At 43.2% G+C, this 24,971-nt stretch overlaps 1 protein-coding gene across 1 annotated transcript in view; it reads right to left on the bottom strand.

Moving 5' to 3' along the window:
- Window positions 1-24,971, bottom strand: part of LOC137525520 (uncharacterized) — a 177,603-nt gene that overhangs the window by 46,947 nt on the left and 105,685 nt on the right. Inside the window, exons 10-12 of the mRNA XM_068246642.1 lie at window positions 24,286-24,378; window positions 24,023-24,115; window positions 13,921-14,010 (exon numbers count right to left, since the gene is read on the bottom strand). Coding sequence (XP_068102743.1) covers window positions 13,921-14,010; window positions 24,023-24,115; window positions 24,286-24,378 — 276 coding nt within the window. The remainder of the gene's footprint in view (window positions 1-13,920; window positions 14,011-24,022; window positions 24,116-24,285; window positions 24,379-24,971) is intronic.

The raw sequence follows: 24,971 nt of genomic DNA, 5'->3' as shown, positions 1-24,971 counted from the left end.
CACAGAGTGATTGGGTTAAATATTTACCTTATGCAGAATTTGCCCACAATAACTTAAAGAGTTCTTCCTCAGGTTTTTGTCCATTTCAGATTGTGACAGGTAAACTGCCTAAATTCTCTCCATTGCCAGTTGCGTCCACTCCGTTCCCAGCCTTGGAGGCGTGGCAAAGGTCATTTAAGGACATGTGGTGGACCATCAAGAATAATCTTGTAAAAGCATTCCAGAGTCAGAAAGGTCAGGCTGACAAGAGACGCTCGTTAGAGTGGAAATTCCAGCCAGGAGATTTGGTTTGGGTGTCAACCCGTCACCTGACCCTGAAACAACCCTCTGACAAACTTGGTCCCAGGTTCGTGGGTCCATTCCCAGTTACTAGGAAGATCAACGATGTCACATATACCATTGATCTGCCCACCAGCATGCGTGGAGTGAGGTCCTTCCACGTATCACTTCTCAAACCCGCAGTCCAGGTGGGTCCCACTCCTCCTCCTCCTGTCTTAGTCGATGCCCAACCCGAGTATGAGGTGGAGAAGATCATAGATTCACGTACTGTACAAAACTCGGTGCAGTATCTCGTACATTGGAAGGGGTACGGCATTGAGGAAAGGCAATGGGTACCTGGGAACCGCATGCATGCGGACGAGTTAGTGAGAGAATTTCATGCTGTACATCCAGAAAAACCTGGAAGGAGCTGTCCAGAGTCCACTCCTCGGGGGGGGGGGGGGTACTGTGAGAAATCGCGGAAGAGCCGCCGCCATGAGCCAGCGGCGGGCGGCTCTTTCCGCACACAGGGGCCACTCGCACGGAGAGGCAGCCGCCTCCTCGCATCATGAGGCGGCTGTCTCCGTGCAGCATGTTGGGGAGCGCGGCGAAACCGCCGCGTTGGAATCGGCGGTTAGCGCGCAGGTCCCCGCTGCGGAGACACCGCAGAGCGGGGCTGCTGTGGCTGGGACTCGTAGTCCCTCAAGGTTCAGAGTGACGCGCGCGCGCGCACTCAGACAAGATTTATGACACCCAGAAGGCAGTCAGCTGACCAGGCAGGTCAGCTGACTCTAGCTCCACTCCCCATTGGTCCAGCAATCAGGGAGGTGCTGGGGGACACCTATGGGTATAAATACTGCTGGCTGGTCTCTTATTCCTTGTCTGGCGTTGCGATCACATATGTGGGAGCACCCAGATCCGTAGTCAGATCCATAAGTGTGCCGGGACCAGCTGGAGCTGTAATCCTACACTTAGCTAGATTTTTGATAGCTAAAGTACTAGTTTGATTGTGATTATCTGTTATGACCTATTGCCTGCTCGACCATCCTCCTGAACTCTGATCTTGTACCTCGATATTTCTGATACTCTGTTGCCGAACCCCGGCTCGTACCTAGACTCCGCTTCTGCCTCCTGATTCTGTACCCCGATTATATCTGATACCCCGTTGCCGAACCCTGCCTGTACTTTGACTCTGCCTTTGCCTACTGTATCTGTACCTTATCTGTCCGTGTGTTACGACCTGGCTTGTCCGACCTCGAGAACCGACCTCACGATTGGAGGCGGTTCCCCGTCCTGTTAGTGACACTTCCTCCAGAGTGTTACTCTCGGACTATCCTTCCTACTGTCAGCCTAACTCCTCCCGTCTTGGAGAGTTCAGGCCTGCGGAAGGAATCCGCGCAGTAATCCCGACTGCGCTGAGGCTTTGGCCTCAAAGTGTTACCGTTACACCAAAACACTACACTCTACTCAGGTGAACAGAGGTTAGTTTGTATATCGGATTATCGGTGAGACTGCAGATCACTTATAATCTGGTATACGTCTGTATTCCCTGTGATACTGCAGATCACCGGTAATCAGACCCTCTCTGTGCTTCACCGATCGTTACAAATATCCAACTATTATTTTTAACAATTTTCATAAGAAGAAAAGAGGACTGTTATTGGCTTTTCATCAACGACTTTCTGTAGATATTAAGGAGATCATTAAAGATTCTCAAAGTAGATATATCATTATTGTATGAACCCATAACAATTGTAAACGTATATGCTCCTAATACGAGACAATTAACATTTATTAAGTCAGTCATTCATAAAGCCAAACTTAAAGCACAAGGTTCACTTATTATTGCAGGGGACTTCAATATTTGTATTGACCCAAAACTAGATTCTACATATCCCAATAGAATAAAGGTCCCTTCATTAAATAAAACCCTCCATATAGAGAACCTCTTTGATCCCTGGAGGGCTCTCCATGCTAATGAAAAAGATTATTCATATTATTCCCATGTTCATAAATCCTGGTCCCGTATAGATTTTTTCTTAGTAGATAGAATATCGCTACAGTCTGTAAAGGATGTACAAATTCATCCGATCACATGGTCTGATCATGCCCCTATTACACTTTCCCTACGATCCAACAAACATCAACCTTCAACAGGATCTTGGAAGATTAATAGCTCACTATTTGCCACACAAGATAGTCGACAATATATAAGTGACCAACTTAGAGAATTTTTTTCTATTAATGAAAGTGAACAGATGGATACTTCTACAGTATGGGCTGCTCATAAAGCTTTTCTGAGAGGTATATTGATTAGGCTGGGAGCCACTAGGAAGAGAAATAAATTAGAAAAAGTTAATAACATCCTAACTCAAATAAAATCTTTGGAAAGTTAAAAGACCAATTTAATAGTGTATTGCATGAGGATCTCTTTAAAGGGAACCTTAACTGTGAGTGATATGGATGTTTCCTGTTAAACAATATCAGTTGCCTGGCAGTCCAGCTGATCTCTGTGACTGCAATAGTGGCTGAATCACACCCTGAAACAAGCATGCAGCTAATCCAGTCTGACTTCAGTCAGAGCACCTGATCTGCATGCTTGTTCAGGGGCTGTGGCTAAAAGTATTAGAGACACAGGATCAGCAGGCGATTCAGGCAACTGGTATTATTTTAAAAGGAAAAATCCATATCCTTCTCAGTTTAGGTTCCCTTTAACCACTTGAGGACCACAGTCTTTTCGCCCCTTAAGGACCAGAGCCTTTTTTTCCATTTAGACCACTGCAGCTTTAACAGTTTATTGCTCGGTCATACAACCTACCACCTAAATGAATTTTCCCTCCTTTTTTTGTCACTAATACAGCTTTCTTTTGGTGCTATTTGATTGCTGCTGTGAGTTTTACTTTTTATTATATTCATCAAAAAAGACATGAATTTTGTCAAAAAAATGACTTTTTTAACTTTCTGTGCTGACATTTTTCAAATAAAGTAAAATTTCCTATACATTTGAGCACGAAAGTTATTCTGCTACATGTCTTTGATAAAAAAAAAAACATTCAGTGTATATTTATTGGATTGGGTAAAAGTTATAGCGTTTACAAACTATGGCGCCAAAAGTGAATTTTCCCATTTTGAAGCATCTCTGCCTTTTCTAACCACCTGTCATGTTTCATGAGGTGCTAAAATTCCAGGATAGTATAAATACCCCCCAAATGACCCCATTTTGGAAAGAAGACATCCCAAAGTATTCAGTGAGAGGCATGCTGAGTTCATAGAAGATTTTATTTTTTGTCACAAGTTAGCGGAAAATGACACTTTGTGACAAAAAAAAAAAAAGTTTCCATTTCTTCTAACTTGCGACATAAAAAAATGAAATCTGCCACGGACTCACTATGCTCTTCTCTGAATACCTTGAAGTGTCTACTTTCCAAAATGGGGTCATTTGTGGGGTGTGTTCACTGTCCTGGCATTTTGGGGGGTGCCTAATTGTAAGCACCCCTGTAAAGCCTAAAGATGCTCATTGGACTTTGGGCCCCTTAGCGCAGTTAGGCTGCAAAAAAATGCCACACATGTGGTATTGCCGTACTCAGGAGAAGTAGTATAATGTGTTTTGGGGTTTATTTTTACACATATCCATGCTGGGTGGGAGAAATATCTCCGTAAATGACAATTTTTTATTTTTTTTACACACAATTGTCTATTTACAGAGATATTTTTCCCACTCAGCATGGGTATGTGTAAAAATACACCCCAAAACACATTATACTACTTCCCCTGAGTACGGCGATACCACATGTGTGGCACTTTTTTGCACCCTAACTGCGCTAAGGGGCCCAAAGTCCAATGAGTACCTTTAGGATTTCACAGGTCATTTTGCGACATTTGGTTTCAAGACTACTCCTTACTGTTTAGGGCCCCTACAATGCCAGGGCAGTATAGGAACCCCACAAATGACCCCATTTTAGAAAGAAGACACCCCAAGGTATTCCGTTAGGAGTATGGTGAGTTCATAGAAGATTTTTTTTTTTTTTGTCACAAGTTAGCGGAAATTGATTTTAATTGTGTTTTTTCACAAAGTGTCATTTTCCGCTATCTTGTGACAAAAAATAAAATCTTCTATGAACTCACCATACTCCTAACGGAATACCTTTGGGTGTCTTCTTTCTAGAATGGGGTCATTTGTGGGGTTCCTACACTGTCTGGCTACATATCCGTAAGCAGTGGCTGGATGGTCTAATGGTTAAGGGCTCTGCCTCTGACACAGGACACCAGAGTTCAAATCTCAGCTCTGTCTGTTCAGTAAGCCAGCACCTATTCAGTAGGAGACCTTAGGCAAGTCTTCCTAGCACTGCTACGGCCTATAGAGCGTGCCCTAGTGGCTGCAGCACTGGTTCTTTGAGTCCACCAGGAGAAAAGTGTGATATAAATGTTATTTGTCTTGTCTAATTTTTCTCTAATTTTTCTCTTGACAACTGTTGAACCTTTCTACTTTTTCTCTTGTATTGAGCATAAATGGTAAATTTTAGGCCAGCTTCAGTTACTACTGGTGTTGTGGTACAGTAGTTAGCGTGCTTGCCCACCACACAGTGAGACCCAGGTTCAAATCCCAGCCAATGTGAGTTGGCTTTTATGCTACAAATCCTTAAAGGGAACCTAAATGGAGAAGGATATGGATTTTTCCTTTTAAAATAATACCAGTTGCCTGAATTGCCTGCTGATCCTGTGTCTCTAATACTTTTAGCCACAGCCCCTGAACAAGCATGCAAATCAGGTGCTCTGACTGAAGTCAGACTGGATTAGCTGCATGCTTGTTTCAGGGTGTGATTCAGCCACTATTGCAGTCACAAAGATCAGCTGGACTGCCAGGCAACTGGTATTGTTTACAGGAAACATCCATATCACTCACAGTTAAGGTTCCCTTTAAGCAACCTAATGCTTCTATTGCATTGAGCATAAATGGTAAATTTTAGGCCAGCTTCAGTTAGTACTGGTGTGGTGGTACAGTGGTTAGGGTGACTTGCCCACCACACAGTGAGATCTGGTTTCGATTCCCAGCCATGGTATGATGTAAACTGGTTTTTGAAATAGCATAATTCCCTGGCAGATGAGACCCTCCTCCCTCCGGTAGGAGAGAGGAGGAGGAAGAGGAGGAAAGGAGGGGGGGAGGAGGAGACCCACAAGAGCCTAATTAAAATCTCTGTAGCAGCTGTCCCATAACTAATTAGTGTAGGCAGACAACTGAGTCAAATGGTATAAGGACCTTGCTTGGAGGAGGAGGAGGGAGGGCAGGTCCTCCAGCAGTGATGTGTATTTCACTCAATCAGGTGTGCCTCCAGGTATTAGAGCTCTTGAAACATGTTTATATCATTTTTCCAGCTGGTAGAATTTTTTAAAATTTTCAAAGTTCGCCTCCCCATTGAAGTCTATTGCGGTTCGCAAACTTTTTCGCGAACCGAACCTTTCGCGAATGTTCGCGAACCTAAAATCTGAGGTTCGCGACATCTCTACTCATTGGACTTTGGGCCCCTTAGCGCAGTTAGGGTGCAAAAAAGTGTCACACATGTGGTATCGCCGTACTCAGGAGAAGTAGTACAATGTGTTTTGTGGTGTATTTTTACATATAACCATGCTGGGTGGTAGAAATATCTCTGTAAATGACACATTTTTGATTTTTTTTAAACACAATTGTCCATTTACAGAGAGATTACTCCCACCCAGCATGGGTATGTGTAAAAATACAACACAAAACACATTATACTACTTCTCCTGTCATACACCTAACAGAATACCTTGGGGTGTTCTTTTTCTAAAATGGGGTCACTTGTGGGGTTCCTATACTGCCCTGGCATTTTACGGGCGCAAAACCGTGAGTAGTCTGGAAACCAAATTTCTCAAAATGACTGTTCAGGGGTATAAGCATCTGCAAATTTTGATGACAGGTGGTCTACGAGGGGGCAAATTTTGTGGAACCGGTCATAAGCAGGGTGGCCTCTTAGATGACAGGTTGTATTGGGCCTGATCTGATGGATAGGAGTGCTAGGTGGGTGACAGGAGGTGATTGATGGGTGTCTCAGGGGGTGGTTAGAGGGGAAAATAGATGCAATCAATGCACTGGGGAGGTGATCTTATGTTGGATCTGCGGGCGATCTATTGGTGCGGGTGGGATTGGAAGGGGGTCTGAGGGGGATCTGAGGGTTTGGCCGAGTGATCAGGAGCCCACACGGGGCAAATTAGGGCCTGATCTGATGGGTAGGTGTGCTAGGGGGTGACAGGAGGTGATTGATGGGTGTCTTAAGGTGTGATTAGAGGGGGGAATAGATGCAAGCAATGCACTGGCGAGGTGATCAGGGCTGGGGTCTGAGGGCGTTCTGAGGGTGTGGGCGGGTGATTGAGTGCCCTAGGGGCAGATAGGCGTCTAATCTGATAGGTAGCAGTGACAGGGGGTGATTGATGGGTAATTAGTGGGTGTTTAGGGTAGAGAACAGATGTAAACACTGCACTTGGGAGGTGATCTGACTTTGGATCTGCGGGCGATCTATTGGTGTGGGTGGGTGATCAGATTGCCAGCAAGGGGCAGGTTAGGGGCTGATTAATGGGTGGCAGTGACAGGGGGTGATTGATGGGTGGCAGTGACAGGGGGTGATTGATGGGTGATTGATAGGTGATTGACAGGTGATTGACAGGTGATCAGTGGGTTATTCCAGGGAAGAACAGATGTAAATAATACACTGGCGAATTGATAAGGGGGGTCTGAGGGCAATCTGAGCATGTGGGTGGGTGATTGGGTGCCCACAAGGGGCAGATTAGGGTCTAATCTGATGGGTAACAGTGACAGGTGGTGATAGGGGGTGATTGATGGGTAATTAGTGGGTGTTTAGAGTAGAGAACAGATGTAAACACTGCACTTGGGAGGTGATCTGATGTCGGATCTGTGGGCGATCTATTGGTGTGGGTGGGTGATCAGATTGCCCGCAAGGGGCAGGTTAGGGGCTGATTGATGGGTGGCAGTGACAGGGGGTGATTGATGGGTGATTGACAGGTGATTGACAGGTGATCAGTGAGTTATTACAGGGGGGATAGAGGCATACAGTACACAGGGGGGGTCTGGGGGGGGGGGGTCTGGGGAGAATTTGAGGGGTGGAGGGTTGATCAGGAGGGAGCAGGGGGCAGTTTAGGGTTAAAAAAATAGCGTTGACAGAAAGTGACAGGGAGTGATTGATGGGTGAATAGGGGGGTGATTGGGTGCAAACAGTGGTCTGGGGGGTGGGCAGGGGGGGGGGTCTGAGGGGTGCTGTGGGTGATCAGGGGGCAGGGGGGGGAATCAGTGTGCTTGGGTGCAGACTAGGGTAGCTGCAGCCTGCCCTGGTGGTCCCTCGGACACTGGGACCACCAGGGCAGGAGGCAGCCTGTATAATAGGCTTTGTATACATTACAAAGCCTATTATACATTGTTTCAGCGGCGATCCGGGTGCTAGTAACCCGCCGGCACTTGAGAACGGCCGGCGGGTTACAGCGCTAGGGGGGCGGAGCCAGTCGCCGGCGGCTGATCGCGGCACGAATGACGCGATCGCTGCATAACCACGCCTGCCGCCGCCGCCTCCGCTGATGGGCGTATTGCGGTCGTTTAGGCCCAGTCTTTGCCGCCACCCATTGGCTGGGGGCAGTCGGCAAGTGGTTAAACTCAGACAGGAATTGAGGATTTTACTATAAGATGATTATCAATATATGCTATCAAAGGTTAAACTCTCCCAATATTCACAGAGTAATAAAGCTAATAAAAAATTAGCGAATATATTGAAACATAGACAAGCTAGAGCTAGAATTAAGAGTATAATCCATCCTCATACAAACGAAAGATTATATAATCCAAAGTTCATAGTGGATGCTTTTAGTGATTATTATAGTGATTTATATAATCTGAAATTGGATCAAAGTATTCCTCAACCCACCGAAAATATTATTTCTAGTTTTCTGAGCTCTTTAAAATTACCAACTATTTCTATAGATCATTTGAACACCTTAAAGTGACTCCGAGCTCAACTAAAAAATAAAAGTTGTACTCACCAGGGGCTTTCTCCAGCCCAGTGCTGGTCGGGAGATCCCACGCCGGCGTCCTGGCTCCTCTTCTTCACCCCGCTCCGGAATGGCTGACAGGCCGCAGCCCGGGCGACACTCTCCCGAGTGTCGGCTGCTCCTTCCGCATATGACGCGGATTACGTCACACGCCGGCCGCCTCGCGTCATCACGGCGGCCGGCGTGAAAGTACTGAGCATGCGCGCTTTAATCGCGCATGCGCAGTACTTTCACGCCGGCCGCCGTGATGACGCGAGGCGGCCGGCGTGTGACGTAATCCGCGTCATATGCGGAAGGAGCAGCCCGACACTCGGGAGAGTGTCACCCGGGCTGCGGCCTGTCAGCCATTCCGGAGCGGGGTGAAGAAGAGGAGCCAGGACGCCGGCGTGGGACCTCCCGACCAGCACTGGGCTGGAGAAAGCCCCTGGTGAGTACAACTTTTATTTTTTAGATGAGCTCGGAGTCCCTTTAAACTCTGACATTTCGATTTCTGAGGTAATTGCTGCCATAAAAAGTATGAAACCTAATAAGGCTCCTGGCCCAGATGGGTTTACAAACAATTATTTTCAGACTTTTCAGGTCCTTCTGGCTCACAGACTATGTAATTTGTTTAATTCATTAATTCAGAAAGGTGCATTGCCTAAAGAATACCTCTTAGCTAGAATTTCTATTATACCCAAACAAGATAAAGATGATAGTCTTACTTTTAGCTATAGGCCTATATCTCTTCTAAATGGATATACCAAATTATATTCAAAAATTATTGCTACGTGACTTCTAAAGATTCTACCTACTGTAATTGGTCTTGATCAAGTGGGCTTTATAAGGGGTCAGCAATCCAGTGATAGAACAAGACGGTTCATAAACCTATTACGTTATCCAGATTTAAATAAGGTGCCTTCTCTGTATCTTTCACTAGATGTAGAGAAGGCATTTGATAGGGTTCATTGGGGATTTCGTTCAGCAACACTTAAAAAATTTGGGATAGTGGGAAATATTCATCAAGGGATAATGGCATTATACACATGTCCTACGGCTGTAGTGTCATCTAATGGATTCATATCTAAAGAATTTCTTATAACTAATGAGACACGACAGGGATGCCCTCTTTCCCCATTGATATTTACTCTAATAATGGAGACTTTAGCAACTGCCATTAGAGATAACCCCGAAATACAGGGCATCCAAATAGCTGAATATCATCATAAAATTGGGTTATTTGCAGATGATACCATCCTTGCTATTACTAGTCCCAAAATATCTTTACCAATTCTGGTTGAGGTTCTTGGGAGCTTCTCTAAGGCTTCATATTATAAAATTAATCATTCTAAATCATTAATCTTGGGTGTACATATTTCTAAACAAATTATTAAAGAATTACAAAGTAAATATCCTTTTCCGTGGGTTTCAAACTCAATAAAATATCTTGGCATTACACTCTCCAAAAAAGTTAATGATCTCTATAAATTAAATTATTCCCCTCTTCTACAAAAAATTAAAAAAGAACTTAAAAACATTTCATTAAATAGCCTTTCTTGGGCTGGCAGGCTAGCAGCTTACAAAATGCAAACCCTTCCTAAGATAACTTATATACTTTGTACAGTTCATATTCCGATTAAACCGAAATTCTTTAAGGAAATAAATAAGATCATAACTGAGTATATATGGAATTGCAAACGACATAGAACAAAGCTTACAGTACTAATGATTCCTAAACTGTTAGGGGGGATGGGTGTTCCTTGCAGTAGGGCTATGTACTATGCATGCCACATAGAAATATCAAACGCTTGGTGGCATCAACGTACTGATCTTCCATTGTGGGTGCAAATAGAACAATCCCTCGTTAAAGGTGATCTAAAGAGTTATCTTTTAGCTAATATGATGCAGAAAACTATCAAAATTCCTTCTTTTCCCACAATTCAATCCACTATTTCAGCTTGGAGATACCTGATTAAATCCATCAAAAGTGAAGAAGTCATGATACCTTCTATCCCTTTAACAACCTTTTCTTATTTAATTAACACTATTAATCTAAATAGATGGATTAAATCTGGCATAACTAGTATTAATTTATTAGTCCAAAATGGTAATTTTTTATTGTTTTCAGAGATTGTTAAGAAGTATTCTTTACCAATCACTGAATTCTATACATTTCTTCAATTAAAGCACTGCTGGTCTAAGGTAAAACACAAATTACCCCTGCTTCCTAAAAGATTATTACAATATATTTGTGCTACTCTTCCCTTAAAAAAAGGCATCTCACTTTGTTATGAGGAACTCATTAAGGGGAATGAACATCAACTCCAATGTTACACTAACCAGTGGTCAATAGAAATGTAAACTAAAATAACAATCCTTCATATTAAGCAAGCCTCTTTACATATTTCTCGTTTTTCTAAGTGTATAACACATTGGGAAACATTTCACAAAATTTTATTAAGATGGTATGTAACTCCTTTAATTATATCCAAATTTGCACCAAATAATTTGCCTAATTGTTGGAGGAATTGTGGGAAGATAGGTACTCTTTATCATATTTTGTGGCAATGTCCCTTTATTAGTACTTTATGGCAAGAAATAGTACATTTTATTTTTGAAAACATTTGGGAAGATTTTCAACTAACTCCTCAGTTGGCTCTGTTACATATAGGCATAGATGAAATTCCACTGAATTACAGGCTTGAAATTTCTCAGGTGATCTGTGCCACCAGACATCAAATAGTTTGTGAGTGGAAATCAAGTGAATCCCCATCCCTTTCCCAAGTTATTTCCTTATATAATTTAAATATATCCATGGAGAATAGATTAAGAAGTAACGCATAATAAATCATTTTCATATATGTCATAATTTTAAGAGAGTCATCTATGCTAATCCATAATATAATGCTTCTTATTATAATAAATTTAATAGCTTTATTCTGACCCGCTAGTAAATAAGATTGAGGGACTAGAACCTACTTTGATTGTTTTTACTTTTATGTTAATACTGTTGTATTTTCATATTGTGTTAGTTTACCTTAACATGTTATTTCTATTGTGCATAGTTCACAGGAGTTTGAATGTTAAAATTTGCGTATGTTATTTATAAATTTAGCAGATGTCAATGTTGCTCAATTTATTGTTGTATAATTATTTTCTGCTAATAAAAATTTTAAAGTTTAAAAAAAAAAAGGACGCGCGGAGCCCGGACAGCAACTGCAAAGTAAGTCCCGGCCCGGCCGACCGTAAGAGGATCCCGGGGGCTTTTAGGTGTGCTACAGAGGGCATAGAGGATAACTGGGGGAGCAGTAGGCATAAGGACAGGTGTAGGTATATGCCTGCTCCCCCCCCTGCATTTGTGGGGCATGGGCAAGAGCATTGGCAGATCAATGGCCCGTAGCTTTGCACTGCATTGAACAGTCCAACTCTGCAGTTTGATCAATTTTCAATAGATTCCCTGCTACATTCTATTGAAAATTGATGTGGTGTTTTTTCTGAATCAATTCTTTTCAAAAAGGAATTGATTGTTTTGAAACATTAGGCTTGATTCACAAAAGAGTGCTAACTGTTAGCCGTTTTCGCACGAATTTTCGCATTGTGCACGATCGCGAATTTTCACGCGAAATGATAACGTTTTCGTGCGCAAGCGCAAATTTTCACGCAAAATCGATATCGTTTTCAAGTGAAAAATTACGTTTGCGCGCGAAAACGTTATCGTTTCACATGAAAATTCACGATCGCACGCATGGTGAAAATTTGCACGGAAACGGCCGTGCTAACAGTTAGCACTCTGTGAATCAAGCCCCTTGAGTGGAAATTCATAAGTGTATGGTCAACTTAACTTAGAACAGGGAGGAACACAAAATGAATAGAGGAAATCCCAATACCAGAGAGATAACACATCATTTTACAAACAATGACATCTTGTGGTTGCTTTACTATACTGCAGTTTAGGTAATCCTGTTTCCTGTTGCTATTTCCAACATGCAAATATGTGTACACGCATGTAGGTGAGTTGCGTAGAAAGGGGCATGTGCATGCAGGTGCGAGAGTGCACAAGCGTGCCTCAGCATCTTTTAATGCATGACATCATTTTCATGTCCTGGAAAGTACAGGAAGGCCAGTTAGGGTGCGCAATTCATGTCCTAAAATGTTTAAAGTCTATTACTAAAATTATAAAGTGTGTCCTACCCCCGTAGTTAATGTTTAACCCTTGCCTAACTAATTAACCACTTGTTTCACCTATACATGGCCTTAAAATTCATGAACACCTGTAATCTGTAATTGCTGCAGTGCATAGTGATCAGATGTGATCACTGAGGCATTGGTTTAGTGTGACCCAATGCTGTGTAAATACATCACTATGCTGCTGCCTAATAATGTCTGTACAGCATTGGGGTCCCCAAACTATGTGCCATAGTGATTAAAACCAGTCGCTTCAGACGAACAGACGCGCAATAATGGTATGCTATATGCTCAACTAGTGATGAAATAAGGCAAGTGTGGTATCATTTGGAATGAGCTAAATAATGTATTTTGAGATGTTTTACAACTGTGGCATCTGTCATATGATCATTAAGAAGGGTGAAACATTGAACAACATGTAATCAGAGTAAGTGGAGAAGTGAGAGGAGAGCGAGCGAGGTAAAGAGATCATCATTGGGGAAAAGCAGCTTGTTGTGCTGTTTGAGGAGTCTGACAGTGAGTGAGGAGGGGGAGGCAGGAGAGCAGCAGTGTTTCATTTGCACAGCAGAAGGGAGGAAGTGGCACTGCTGTCCTGACTAAGGAGGAATAGAAGATGGCGGACTGGCTGAGGGTGAGCAGTTTGTTTGTCACAGACTTGTAGCCAGCCAGTTTGCCAGTGTGTTAGTGTGTTGAGCTGCAGCAGCACGTCTCAAGTTGCTGCATATGGAAATCGGGAAGGGGGGGGGGGGCAGCATCCTGACAAGTTTGCCTCATGCAAAAAGTCTAAAACCAGCCCTGATCAGATCAGTGCCTGTGTGGCATGGCCCTTATTCGTTGGATCGATTCATAATTAAAGACAATCTTATTTCAATCTGAATGATCTTAAAAAAATAAAATCATTTGTTAATGATCACACTATTAAAAAAGACCTTGGCCAATATGCAATTAACTTTTTCGCCTTAGTTTTTTCCTAGGTTATATTTTCACATATTATCAATAAAATGCCTTTTAAGCTATTTCAAGCCACCAACAAACAAGAAAGTACTTAGAATAATTTTGTCAGTGATTTTTTTTTTTTTACCTACTGTGGGGGATTTTTTCAATTGTGTTGAAAAGTTATTACGGTAAATTGTCTCCTAGGAGAAATATTAGATGAAACAGTGAATAGCAAATGGACCCTTTAGTGTAAAGAAAACTATTACATAATACATTTTTGTAATAAGATGAATTTCAAAAAGTATTGTATCTGTAATTTAAACAAAGAGAAAATGAATATCCCCGTTAAGCGGTATCTGCAGGGAAAGGCGGAAGAAGGATATTGCTGTTCAGGTGTCCCCTGGACCCGGACCACATGACAGTTTTCATGTATTTCATGATTTGTGGTTCTGGCTCTGTATAAAAATAATTGATGATAAATAAAATACTCACTTTGGTTTAATGACTTTCCCTGGGGTTGTGCTGAATCAGAGCGGGTTCCGTCCCGGGAGGAGGCACGAGATATTTGCTTTGGTTGATCTCCTGCAATGGCATCATCTCATAAAGATGAAAAAGCAGATAACATTGTGTTCCAATAGTAACTAATGGGCCCGAGTGTCGGGCTCCTTCTTCCCGAAAGATGACGTCAGTCGTCACCACGCCGGCTGCCTCGCGTCATCACAACGGCCGGTGTGACAGTACGGTGCATGCGCAATTACTGATGACGCGAGGCGGCTGGCGTGGTGACGACTGACGTCAGCTTTCAGAAGAAGGAGCCCGACACTCAGGCCCAGTGTCGCCGGGAGCAGCCGGGAGGCGGGAGCCATTTCTGAGCTAAGGCCTGGGAGAAGAGCTAGAAGGACGCCGAGGGACCTCCTGACCTACGGTGAGCTGTAGAAAGCCCCAGGTAAGTTCTGATTTTGATTATATTTACAGCTCGGAGTCCCTTTAAGACTGCTGGTGGCCACACACCATACAATTTTTTGTTTTAACATCTTTTCAATTCAAGAATGCAATACATTTTTCTGACTGTAACATTTCATAAATCTGACCAATGTACCACACACATATGTTCAATTTTTCCCCAATTAAAAAAAAAAAAATGGTTGAAAGTTTAGAAAAAAATGCTTGGGTCTGTATATCAAATAATTGACAATCTACCACACACTCTTCAATTTTTATAAAAAATTATAATAAAATCCAACACTCCTGATCTTCTATTGTCGATTAAAAACTGCAAGTTCAACCAGATTTCTCGAACAAATGGAAAAAAGAAAAAAAAAACTTTCAATATTTCAGGACAACCAATTGTTTCGTAAAATTGGATCATTTTATTGTATGGTGTGTGGCTACCTTTACACTTAAGGCATGATGCCAGTTACTACACTGCACAATTTCAAGTTCAGATGCTACCAGCATAGTCTGTTTCCTTTGATATCTTCCACTGGTGTAATGCTGCTAACTTCACTTACATTTATAGACTCTGATGGATTATGGGACATTCAATATAAGGAGTATTTTATAATTTCCTGCAGCTACTGACAAAGCTACTGACAAAAGGGGTTGGCCGCAATTTATTCCCAATAATAGAATATCTTGCAAGGAAAGTGTAATGATCCGCTCGGCTGGCTGCACAGGCAGACAGCTGCTTGACCATTCCTTGTGTCTGAGGGATGCAGGTCTCTGGATAAGAGACCTGGCTTTGTCTTGCAAGTTCCAGACCTGCTCTGTTGCTGAGGGATTTGCATACATTGGTTATGCAAATCATCTAGCTGCTGGCAGTATAAAGGTTGGGATCACCCACAATCCTTTGCTGGTCATTCCTTCAGGGTTTGTTGAAACACTCCTAGAGTGTCAGCCATGCTATTTCTTGTTAAAGTTATCTTAGAGTAATTCATGGAACTGTACTAGGCAGTTTCCTAGTGCAGTTAAATTGCATATCTGTTTTGTCTGTCTGTTGCGATTGTCCTGTCCCAGCAGTGGTCGACAGGAAATCGTTCTGTTTGTTTGGGTGCTAACCGGGGCAGCGGTTGCTACCGGTAGCCCCTTCTGATCCGTCTTGCTTGGATTGCACTAGTCTTGCGCTAGCGCTGTGGATCCCTCTGTTCTGTTTTCCTGGATCGCATTAGCCTCTAGCGGTAGTGCTGTGGATCCTTCTGATCTGTCTTGCCTGGATCGCACTAGCCTTGCGCTAGTGCTGTGGATCCTTCTGTTCTGTTTTCCTGGATCGCACTAGCCTCTAGCGGTAGTGCTGTGGATCCTTCTGATCTGTCTTGCCTGGATCGCACTAGCCTTGCGCTAGTGCTGTGGATCCTTCTGTTCTGTTTTCTTGGAGTATAGCGGGAGCAGCGGTTGCTATCAGCTATCTCATCTGCCTGTCTTGCTTGGATCGCACTAGCCCCTAGCGGTAGCTGCTGTGGATCCTTCCTAGCTTATTCCTGTTTTCCGTTTGTTTGTCTTGTCTGATACGAACGCTTGCTGTAGGCTTGGTGAGGTAACCGTTAAGCAAGCGCACGCGTTCTCTGTTTCGTGTTTGTCTGTCGGTGGTTAGTTAGGGTGGCATGCTTGTCTCTGTTGTGCTTAACACGCAGAGACCGCGCTGTAAACGCGTTCGCTGTTGCGAATGAGTGCGGTGTTCGCGTTTAGTTAGTTATTTTCCTTATCTTCTCATTGTATGATTTGCTGTGCCTTTGCTACTCTCGTCCCCTGTCTTGCTTAAAGGGACACTTAATTCAAACAAAAAATGAGTTTTACTCACCTATGGCTTCCAATAGCCCCCTGCAGCTGTCCGGTGCCCTCGCCGTCTCCCTCCGATCCTCCTGGCCCCGCCAGCAGCCACTTCCTGTTTCATTGACAGGAGCTGACAGGCTGGGGATGCGAGTGATTCTTCGCGTTCCCAGACACATTAGCACCCTCTATGCTGCTATATGGTATATGATATATGCTATATTTTTTGACTTAAGTGTCCCTTTAAGCTTTGTGTCCCCTCTGGCAATCGCCTCTCTCGCGATTGCGTTCCTACTTTGTTTCTGCTGATGTGTGTTCACCGTCGCTGGGTCGCGACTAGTTTGGTGAACACACATTCATACTGTACCTGTGCTCTTTCTCTTTAAGGGCTGTTCAGCCCCGCATTGTCTTGATCCGTACAATCCCCATCTGGCATCTGTGGCCGTGCAGCGGTTGTACTCGTCTGCACTCCACAGCACCATCTGCCGGTGGGAATTGCCCTCTACTGGTGCTTGCACCAAAAGCTGGGTTCCCCCCTTCATACGCTTGTGGAGGATTTCCGCCGTGTCGGCGCTCGCCTTGTGCGCTGATCACGGAGATTATTCCGCAATCGTTACAGAAAGGTAATCCTTTTAAAGTGATTACTGGGAGGAAGGACGCACCCCAGGATGTGATTTGTAAATGTAAGCCAGCTAAATAAAATATAAATAAAAGAGATGGCCCGAACAGTTCACTGGCAAGCAGTATTCTGCGAACATCGGCTGTTTGCATTCGCGGCGAACAGTGAACATTTGGCATGATCGATTTGCCCCTATACATCATCATTCAGCTAAACTTTGACCCCTCACAGTCAGCAGACACATGGCAGCCAATCAGCTAGCACCCCTTTCTGGACCCTACCCCCTTATCAAAAAGCATTTGCAGTGACCATATTGGATTAATTATCTGCTGGCTGCTGACTGTTAGTGAGAGCAGGGTCAGACTTGCTGCAGATAAGTAGAGAAAACATTAGCTAGACCTGTGTTCTTGTTCCTCACTTGCTGTGAAAGCACTTCAAACAGCCCTATTGAGGGCTAGCACATCGGTCCTGTGGTTTTTTTTTTGTGTGACACTCCACAGCCCACTGACACCCAGAGCTGGGCATAATGTGACTTCTGCACTTTAGGGATTAAAACCTGACTTTGTGTCAACTCAGTAATTTCGAGACTTTTGGCATGGATCCCCCTCCGGCATGCCACACTCCAGGTTTTAGATCCCTTTAAATAACTTTTTCATCACTTTTGTGGCCAGAAACAGTCTTTGTAGGTTTTAAAATTTGACTGGCAAGTGAAGTCTATGGCGGTTCGCCAGATTCACCTGTTCGCGAACATTTTTGGATGTTCCTGTTCGCGAATAGAAAATTCTATGTTTGCAGCATCTCTAAAAGAAGGAGGTAGCCTAAATAAATTAATAACATTTTTGATAGAACCCAGACACTTGAATGATAATGCGTTTCGCGGATCGCAGTCCACTTCCTTAGATCTAATAACAAAAAGTGTCTTAAAATTTGTGTTTTGCAAGCAGGGAACACCTCTATGACATTGTATGGCATTACCAGTAGAGATGGCCCAAACGGTTTGCTGGCAAACGGTTCCAGGCGAACTTTGGGTGGTTCGCGTTCGCATGCGAACGAGAACTTTCCCGGAAGTTCGGTTCGCCCCCATAGTGCACCATTAGGGTCAACTTTGACCCTCTATATCACAGTCAGCAGGCCCGTTGTAGCCAATCAGGCTACACTATCTCCTGCAGCCACCCCACCCCTTATATAAGGCAGCCAGCGCCTGCCATTATAGTCGTTCGTGTCCCTGTAGTAATTAATGAAGGGAAAGCTGCTGGCAATCTCTCATAGGGAAAGATTAGTTAGGCTCTTGTAAGCTTGTTAGCATGCTCCTGGCTGATTGTTATTCCTAAAATAGCACCCCACAACAGCTCTTTTGAGAGCTAATCTTGTTCTTGTGTTTGTTTTTTTTTACCTTCCACCTCCACCTTCTCCTCCTCCTCCTCCTCCTCCTCCTCCTCCTCTCTTGTCTTGTCTTCCAGGGATTTGTAGGATGTCAAAAGCAACCTCACATACATTGGCCAGAAATCGAACGCAGGTCAACTGATTTGAAGGCAGCTATGCTCACCACTATACCACCAACACTACATTCTGAAGCCAGCCTAGCATGTACCATTGTGATATACCCAAGAGAAAAATGAGCTTGCTTAGGGATTTGTAGGTGGTCAGGAATCAAAACCAGGTCAACTGCTTTGAAGGCAGGTATGCTCACCACTATACCACCAACACTACATGCTGAAGCCAGCCTAGCATGTACCATTGTGATATACCCAAGAGAAAAATGAACTTGCTTAGGGATTTCTAGGATGTCAGAAGCAACCTCACATACATTGGCCAGGAATTGAACCCAGGTCAACTGCTTTGAAGGCAGCTATGCTCACCACTATACCACCAACACTACATGCTGAAGCCAGCCTAGCATGTACCATTGTGATATACCCAAGAGAAAAATGAGCTTGCTTAGGGTTTTGTAGGATGTCAAAAGCAACCTCACATACATTGGCCAGGAAGCCAGCCTAGAATGTACCATTGTGATATTCCTAAGAGAAAAATGAGCTTGCTTAGGGATTTGTAGGATGTCAAAAGCAACCGCTGAACCACTCTGCTTAAGCTCATTTTTCTCTTGGATATATCACAATGGTACATGCTAGGCTGGCTTCTGCATGTAGTGTTGGTGGTATAGTGGTGAGCATAGCTGCCTTCAAAGCAGTTGACCTGGGTTTGATTCCCGGCCAATGTCTGTAAGCTGGCTTTTGACATCCTACACATCCCTGGAAGACAAGACAAGAGAGGAGGAGGACGAGGAGGACGACGAGGAGGAGGGGGGTGGAAGTTTAGGCCTGCAATTTAGCATTGAATGTGATTTCTGCCCTTAAAACACTGCTTTGCGTCAAAACCAAATTTATTTCCAGGACTTTTGACGTCTATCCCACTCAACCATGTCTCCCTTCAGGTGTTAGACCCCTTGAAACATCTTTTCCGTCACTTTTCTGGCCAGCATAAGTTTTTCTGGTTTTCCAAGTTCGCCTCCCCATTGAAGTCTATTGTGGTTCACGAAAGTTTGCACAAACCGAACTTTTGCGGAAGTTTGCGAACCGAAAATTGGAGGTTCGGGCCATCTCTGATTACCAGTAATATCTAACACCAACCCCCTCAGCTTGGGGTGTTAACAGTGTATGTTGGTTACTTGGAATCCTTACACCCCTTTTTGTTTACCTGGAGAGCGACCTACATTGTCGAAGACTAAAGAACCCGAGTGAGGATAGACTTTCCTCACCAGCTGTTATATTGTGGTTGCCAGTCTTGCAACCTATTCTTGTGAGTATTCTGCACATAGCATTGTTGTGTGTCCCATACCCTCAACATGCTACACTATCAGGGGATCTGGTGTCCCTGTCTCTTTCTTTGTCTCCTTTGGCAGGTTCTCAGACTTTATTGATACCACCCCCTCTAAAATCTTTTAAAGCAAGCATGAAGTTAAAAAAAAAAAATCTTCTGAGATAATGAATTGTATGTGTGGTACAGCTAAAGCTAGCCATACATATAGCAATGATGGGCAGATTTGACAAAGAGACAAATCTCTCTCTAATCAAATCTGATTAGTGAGTGATCTGTTGGCTGCCTATCAGGGATGGTCGTAGTCAGCCAACTTCGGTACGCTGGAACTATGATTCGTTTTATGAAATTACGCTTCACCAAACTACGGCTTCGAAATCAAATATTCGCTTTGTATGCATTTCGTAGACTACGCGTTAAAATATGCATATATGCGTAGTGTGAAACGTAGTGTATGCGGAAAATTTTACGTATTAATTCCTCTGTTAAATGCTTAAACCGGGAACTCTTCTATGCGTACTTTCCCCTTTCCAATGCTTAAATTTGTAAGCATACAATTGCACGCGGAAAATTAGCCACGAGTAATGCATTCGTAGTTCACTACGCCATACACATGTTAACTACACAAAGTGGGCGTAAGCTATGCGTAGCGGTACTTCGCTATGCGTAAATTCGTAAGCGTAGTTTTGAAACTTCACCTACAAACTACGATGCGTAGATGTGAACTATGATGCGTGAATTCGCACTGGCGTAGTTTCTGCTCATCCCTGGTAGCAAATACAAAAGAGTCTCATACTGTTTTAAAGTACAGGACGAGTAAAAAACTTCACTTGTTATCTTGTTATTAATGCAAAAGAGCTTCTCTGAGCTTTTCCACCCATTGGGTCGAATACAGTCCTGTTTTATGAAGCACTTAAACAACAAAGAAACAGTGAGAGACAGCTTGAGATAAAGTTTTACTGCAGAGAAGTTCAAAGGTTCATTATTTCTGCATTGTTTTATAGTTTAAAAGGCAGAGTGGAGATGGTGATGGGGAGGGTGCATAGGGAAGGGTTAGATGGCCTGAACATTTTAATAACATGCTGTCAAATATTGTTGTATGATGGACTTACATTCTATGCTCCAGGGAGTTTTATCTGTTTTTCAAAATCTTGAAATAAAATATGTTTTAAAAAATGACAGAGTGTGCTTTTAAAACTGCAATGGTGACAGTATTGTCAGAGAAGAGCCATTAGAAAATGCAATCGCAATCGGTTATCTGCACCGATTGTTGTTACCAACCCAAATCAAAATGTTATGTTTAGGGATAGCAGACTGCCGAGCCTGGGGTCTCTGCCCTTTCATAGCTGCTGGCAGAGCTTCTTTTCATGAGATTAATTTGCTCTCTGATAAACCAGGGTTTGCATTCAATTACCTGGTTCAAAGAAACTTATCTCTCAGCAAAGTGTGACTCAGTACAATTTGGCTTAAATTACTTTAGAACGCAGGAAGCCCACAGCAGGGAGCCTATAGAGAATGGTCTCCGGTAGACACGACGGAGCCGTGCAACCACCCTTATAAATACATGGAGTATATGATTTTAGCTTGTTTAAAGAATACCGTTTATATGCGAGGTATGAAAATTATATCATTCTGCTAGTCCGGGTCTAGTGAATATTTTAATATTAAATTGGTGGCACGGACATCCCCAGAACCCTAGGTATTCAGTTACTTTGTGCCAGAACATGTAAAACCAACAGAGTTTGATGTCATATATGAGCTGTCATATTCTGAGGAATATGAATCTGTGGTTGTTATGTGTGTGCAGGAAGCATGAGCTGAAATATGAAAAATGTCATATTTGGTGGACACAAATGTCCCACTCAGAAGGATAACCGCACCCTGTCCAGCCCCTGGGCTGAACCTGAGACCCCACCCAAAAATGTGGGTCATTCAAAAGAACTCGACAGGGACTCCTCCCCAGTCCCCCCGGTGTAACATCACCTGCTCAGGCCAGCCAGGGGACCATGTGGTTGGCGGCCATTTTCCGGAACAGAAACAAAGAAAATTAACTTGCTTCTTCAAAAAACTGACATTTTCACCTGAACTTAAAGAGACTCCGTAACAAAAATTGCATCCTGTTTTTTATCATCCTACAAGTTCCAAAAGCTATTCTAATGTGTTCTGGCTTACTGCAGCACGTTCTACTATCACCATCTCTGTAATAAATCAACTTATCTCTCTCTTGTCAGACTTGTCAGCCTGTGTCTGGAAGGCTGCCAAGTTCTTCAGTGTTGTGGTTCTGTGATGCATCTCCCCCCTCCAGGCCCCTCTCTGCACACTGCCTGTGTATTATTTAGATTAGGGCAGCTTCTCTCTTCTCTCTTATCTTTTACAAGCTGGATAAATCCTCCTCTGAGCTGGCTGGGCTTTCACATACTGAGGAATTACATACAGGCAGAGCTGTCTGCACTCGGCAGGAAGAAACAGCCTGACACTTCAGTGGAAGATAGCTGCAGGGGGAAAGAAACACACAAATGATCTCTTGAGATTTAAAAGGAAGGGTGTATACAGCCTGCTTGTGTATGAATGTATTTTCTATGTGTGGACATACTGTACATCAACCTACTTCCTGTTTTGGTGGCCATTTTGTTTGTTTATAAACAAAATTTTTAAAACTGTTTTTAACCACTTTTAATGCGGCGAGGAGCGGCGAAATTGTGACAGAGGGTAATAGGAGATGTCCCCTAACGCACTGGTATGTTTACTTTTGTGCGATTTTAACAATACAGATTCTCTTTAAGTATTCTTTTACCTCTTCCCTTTTTATTTTTATACTGCGCCACTATTGTCTCTATAATTGTTGATTTTAATGATTTTCTGTATATATTAATTATATATATTGCATTTACTAATATAAGACTTCTAAAAGTAGCCTGCGCAGTAGAGACCCGATGACGTCGGCTACCACGACACCACGTGACCTGCGCCCTTGAAGCGCACATGAAGCCGACCTGGCGAGGTTGGCTTCTTCAGCTCAGGACACCGGCAGTGAGAGGAGCTGCGGCGAGGGCACAGGACGGCTGCCAGGGGCTGGAGGAAGCCCCAGGTAAGTGGATTTTGATTTTTAATTTACCTTGGACCTCTGCTTTAAGCATTTATCTGCAGGTCTTAGAGTCAGCCAGAAAGGGCTTCTCTGTCCCACTTAAACAAGATGGTGGCAGCCTAGTATTTTGGTTTTATAGTTTTGCACGCCTCCTTTTGGTCTGTCTGCTGCCAAAATTCCAACGGTTTCAGCGCATTGATTGTGTCCAAGAGATTGGGTGATCTGTGTGCTGAAACCGATTGGAAGGCATTGTGTGGTCTGGCCACTAGGGGGCGTGTGACAAGTATGATGCAATGTTATAAAGAAAAGCTGTATAACTGAAAATACAAATATGAGACTCTTTTCTACTAATGTTCTAAAACTCATCCATACTACACTTACAATTCATTATATCATAAGGATTTTTATTTTTTTTTATTTGTTTTTTTTTTTTGTTTTCTTTTGCTTCAGGTTTCTTTAAAGTGTCAACCCAAAAGAAATAATATTACCAATTCTTACACTAATCTCCCACCATATATTTGCCTAACACTACCCCCCCCCCCCCACCACCACCACCACACACACACACACACACACACACACACACACACACACACACACACACACACACACACACACACACACACACACACACACACACACACACACACACACACACACACACACACACACACACACACACACACACCTATGCATAATGCTAACCTCTTCTCTACCTACACATATTAATAACTACTCCCTACCAGGTCTAACACTAACCTACCACTGGCCTACAACTAACACTCCACTAATTACACCTAACACTAACCTCCCTCCTACCTATGCCTAACACTACCCTTACCCAATCTATGCCTAACACTAACCCCCTACCTAACACAAATCTTCCCCCATTTACACCTAACACTAAAAGCTAACCTACTCTCATCCTATGCACCCTCTACCCATGCCTAACAATAACACTGCCACTACCCAACACAGCAAAAATGACCAATGCTGTAGTTTCCACCACTACCTGGAGTTCAGCTGATATCCGGTTCTACCCGCACTAACTACCAGTGCCAGAACTCTATTGCAGCAGGGGTGCTCCCACTGCTAACCAGAGTTCTCTCATACTTCCAGCACTCAAATAACTGACTATAGCTAGAAATCCTAAAAATAAACATTGATGCCTATAGTGGCACCAATTTTTGACATGAAAATTGCGCCCAAATAAGCTGTTCTGCCTTATCTTGCCTTATGTCAGTTTTTATTTGTCTTATAATTTGTGTTTCTACCTGAGTATAAAAATACTTCATTATTAAAATACTCACTTTTATTGAAAGACTTTCCCTGTGGGTGTGCTGGATCAGAGTTGGTTCTGTCCTGGTAGAAGTCACAGGGCGTTGACATTGTTTGAACTTCTCCTGAAACAGTATCAGATCATATAGATGAAAACACAGAAAACGTTGGAATATAACAAAAGGAGATTGTTGTTCAGGTGTCCCTGGACTTGGAATCACATGATGGCTTTAATGTATACCATGATTTGGGGATCTTCCTCTATATAAAAATAATTGATTAATAAAATACTCACTTGGGTGGAAAGGCTTTCCCTGGGAGTGTGCTAGGTCAGAGTTGGTTCTGTCCTGATAGAAGGCAGGGGATGTTGGCTTTGGTTGATGGTCTCCTGAAACAGCATCATATCATATAAATGAAACAGCAGATGATGCTGTGATCCAATAGTGACAAAGACTTCCCTCAAGACATAAAATGTCCATTAATGTACAAACATTTTTATTTTGTATATTTATTCTTTTCCATGTAATTCAAGTTCAGAAATAGCGAATTAGGAGAACAGTGACAACTGCTTGGCCATGCTCATCTACCTATTCTGGGTGAAGAGATGAAGACAATCTGACCTGCCCTGCCTTGGGAGGCGGGGGGGGGGGGGAGCACTCAAATGACTGGGTGTAGGTGCATGCAGGGTTTAACCCAGGTACCAACGGGACTTAAGCAAACAAAATCCAAAGTTATCCAACACAAATTTTACCAATTTGCTTTATTTTCAAAATGCAAAAGAAGTCACATTAAAAATGCTGTAAACTAACAACAGCCAGCTGTTTCGAGCCTCCTTGGCTCTTGTTCATGCCACACAGCTGTGGTGTGAACAAGAACGGGGGGGCTATTTCCAACTACTTTTGCACTTTGAAAATAAAGCAGTTTGGTAAAGGAGCAGTGGTGGATTACTTTGAATTTAATTTTCCCCAATAAAATATTCAT

Source organism: Hyperolius riggenbachi, chromosome 7 (genome assembly GCF_040937935.1).
Source record: "Hyperolius riggenbachi isolate aHypRig1 chromosome 7, aHypRig1.pri, whole genome shotgun sequence".
Classification (NCBI taxonomy): Eukaryota; Metazoa; Chordata; class Amphibia; order Anura; family Hyperoliidae; genus Hyperolius; species Hyperolius riggenbachi.
The sequence above is the reverse complement of the archived record's forward strand: the minus strand, read 5'-3'. Positions and strand labels throughout refer to the sequence as shown.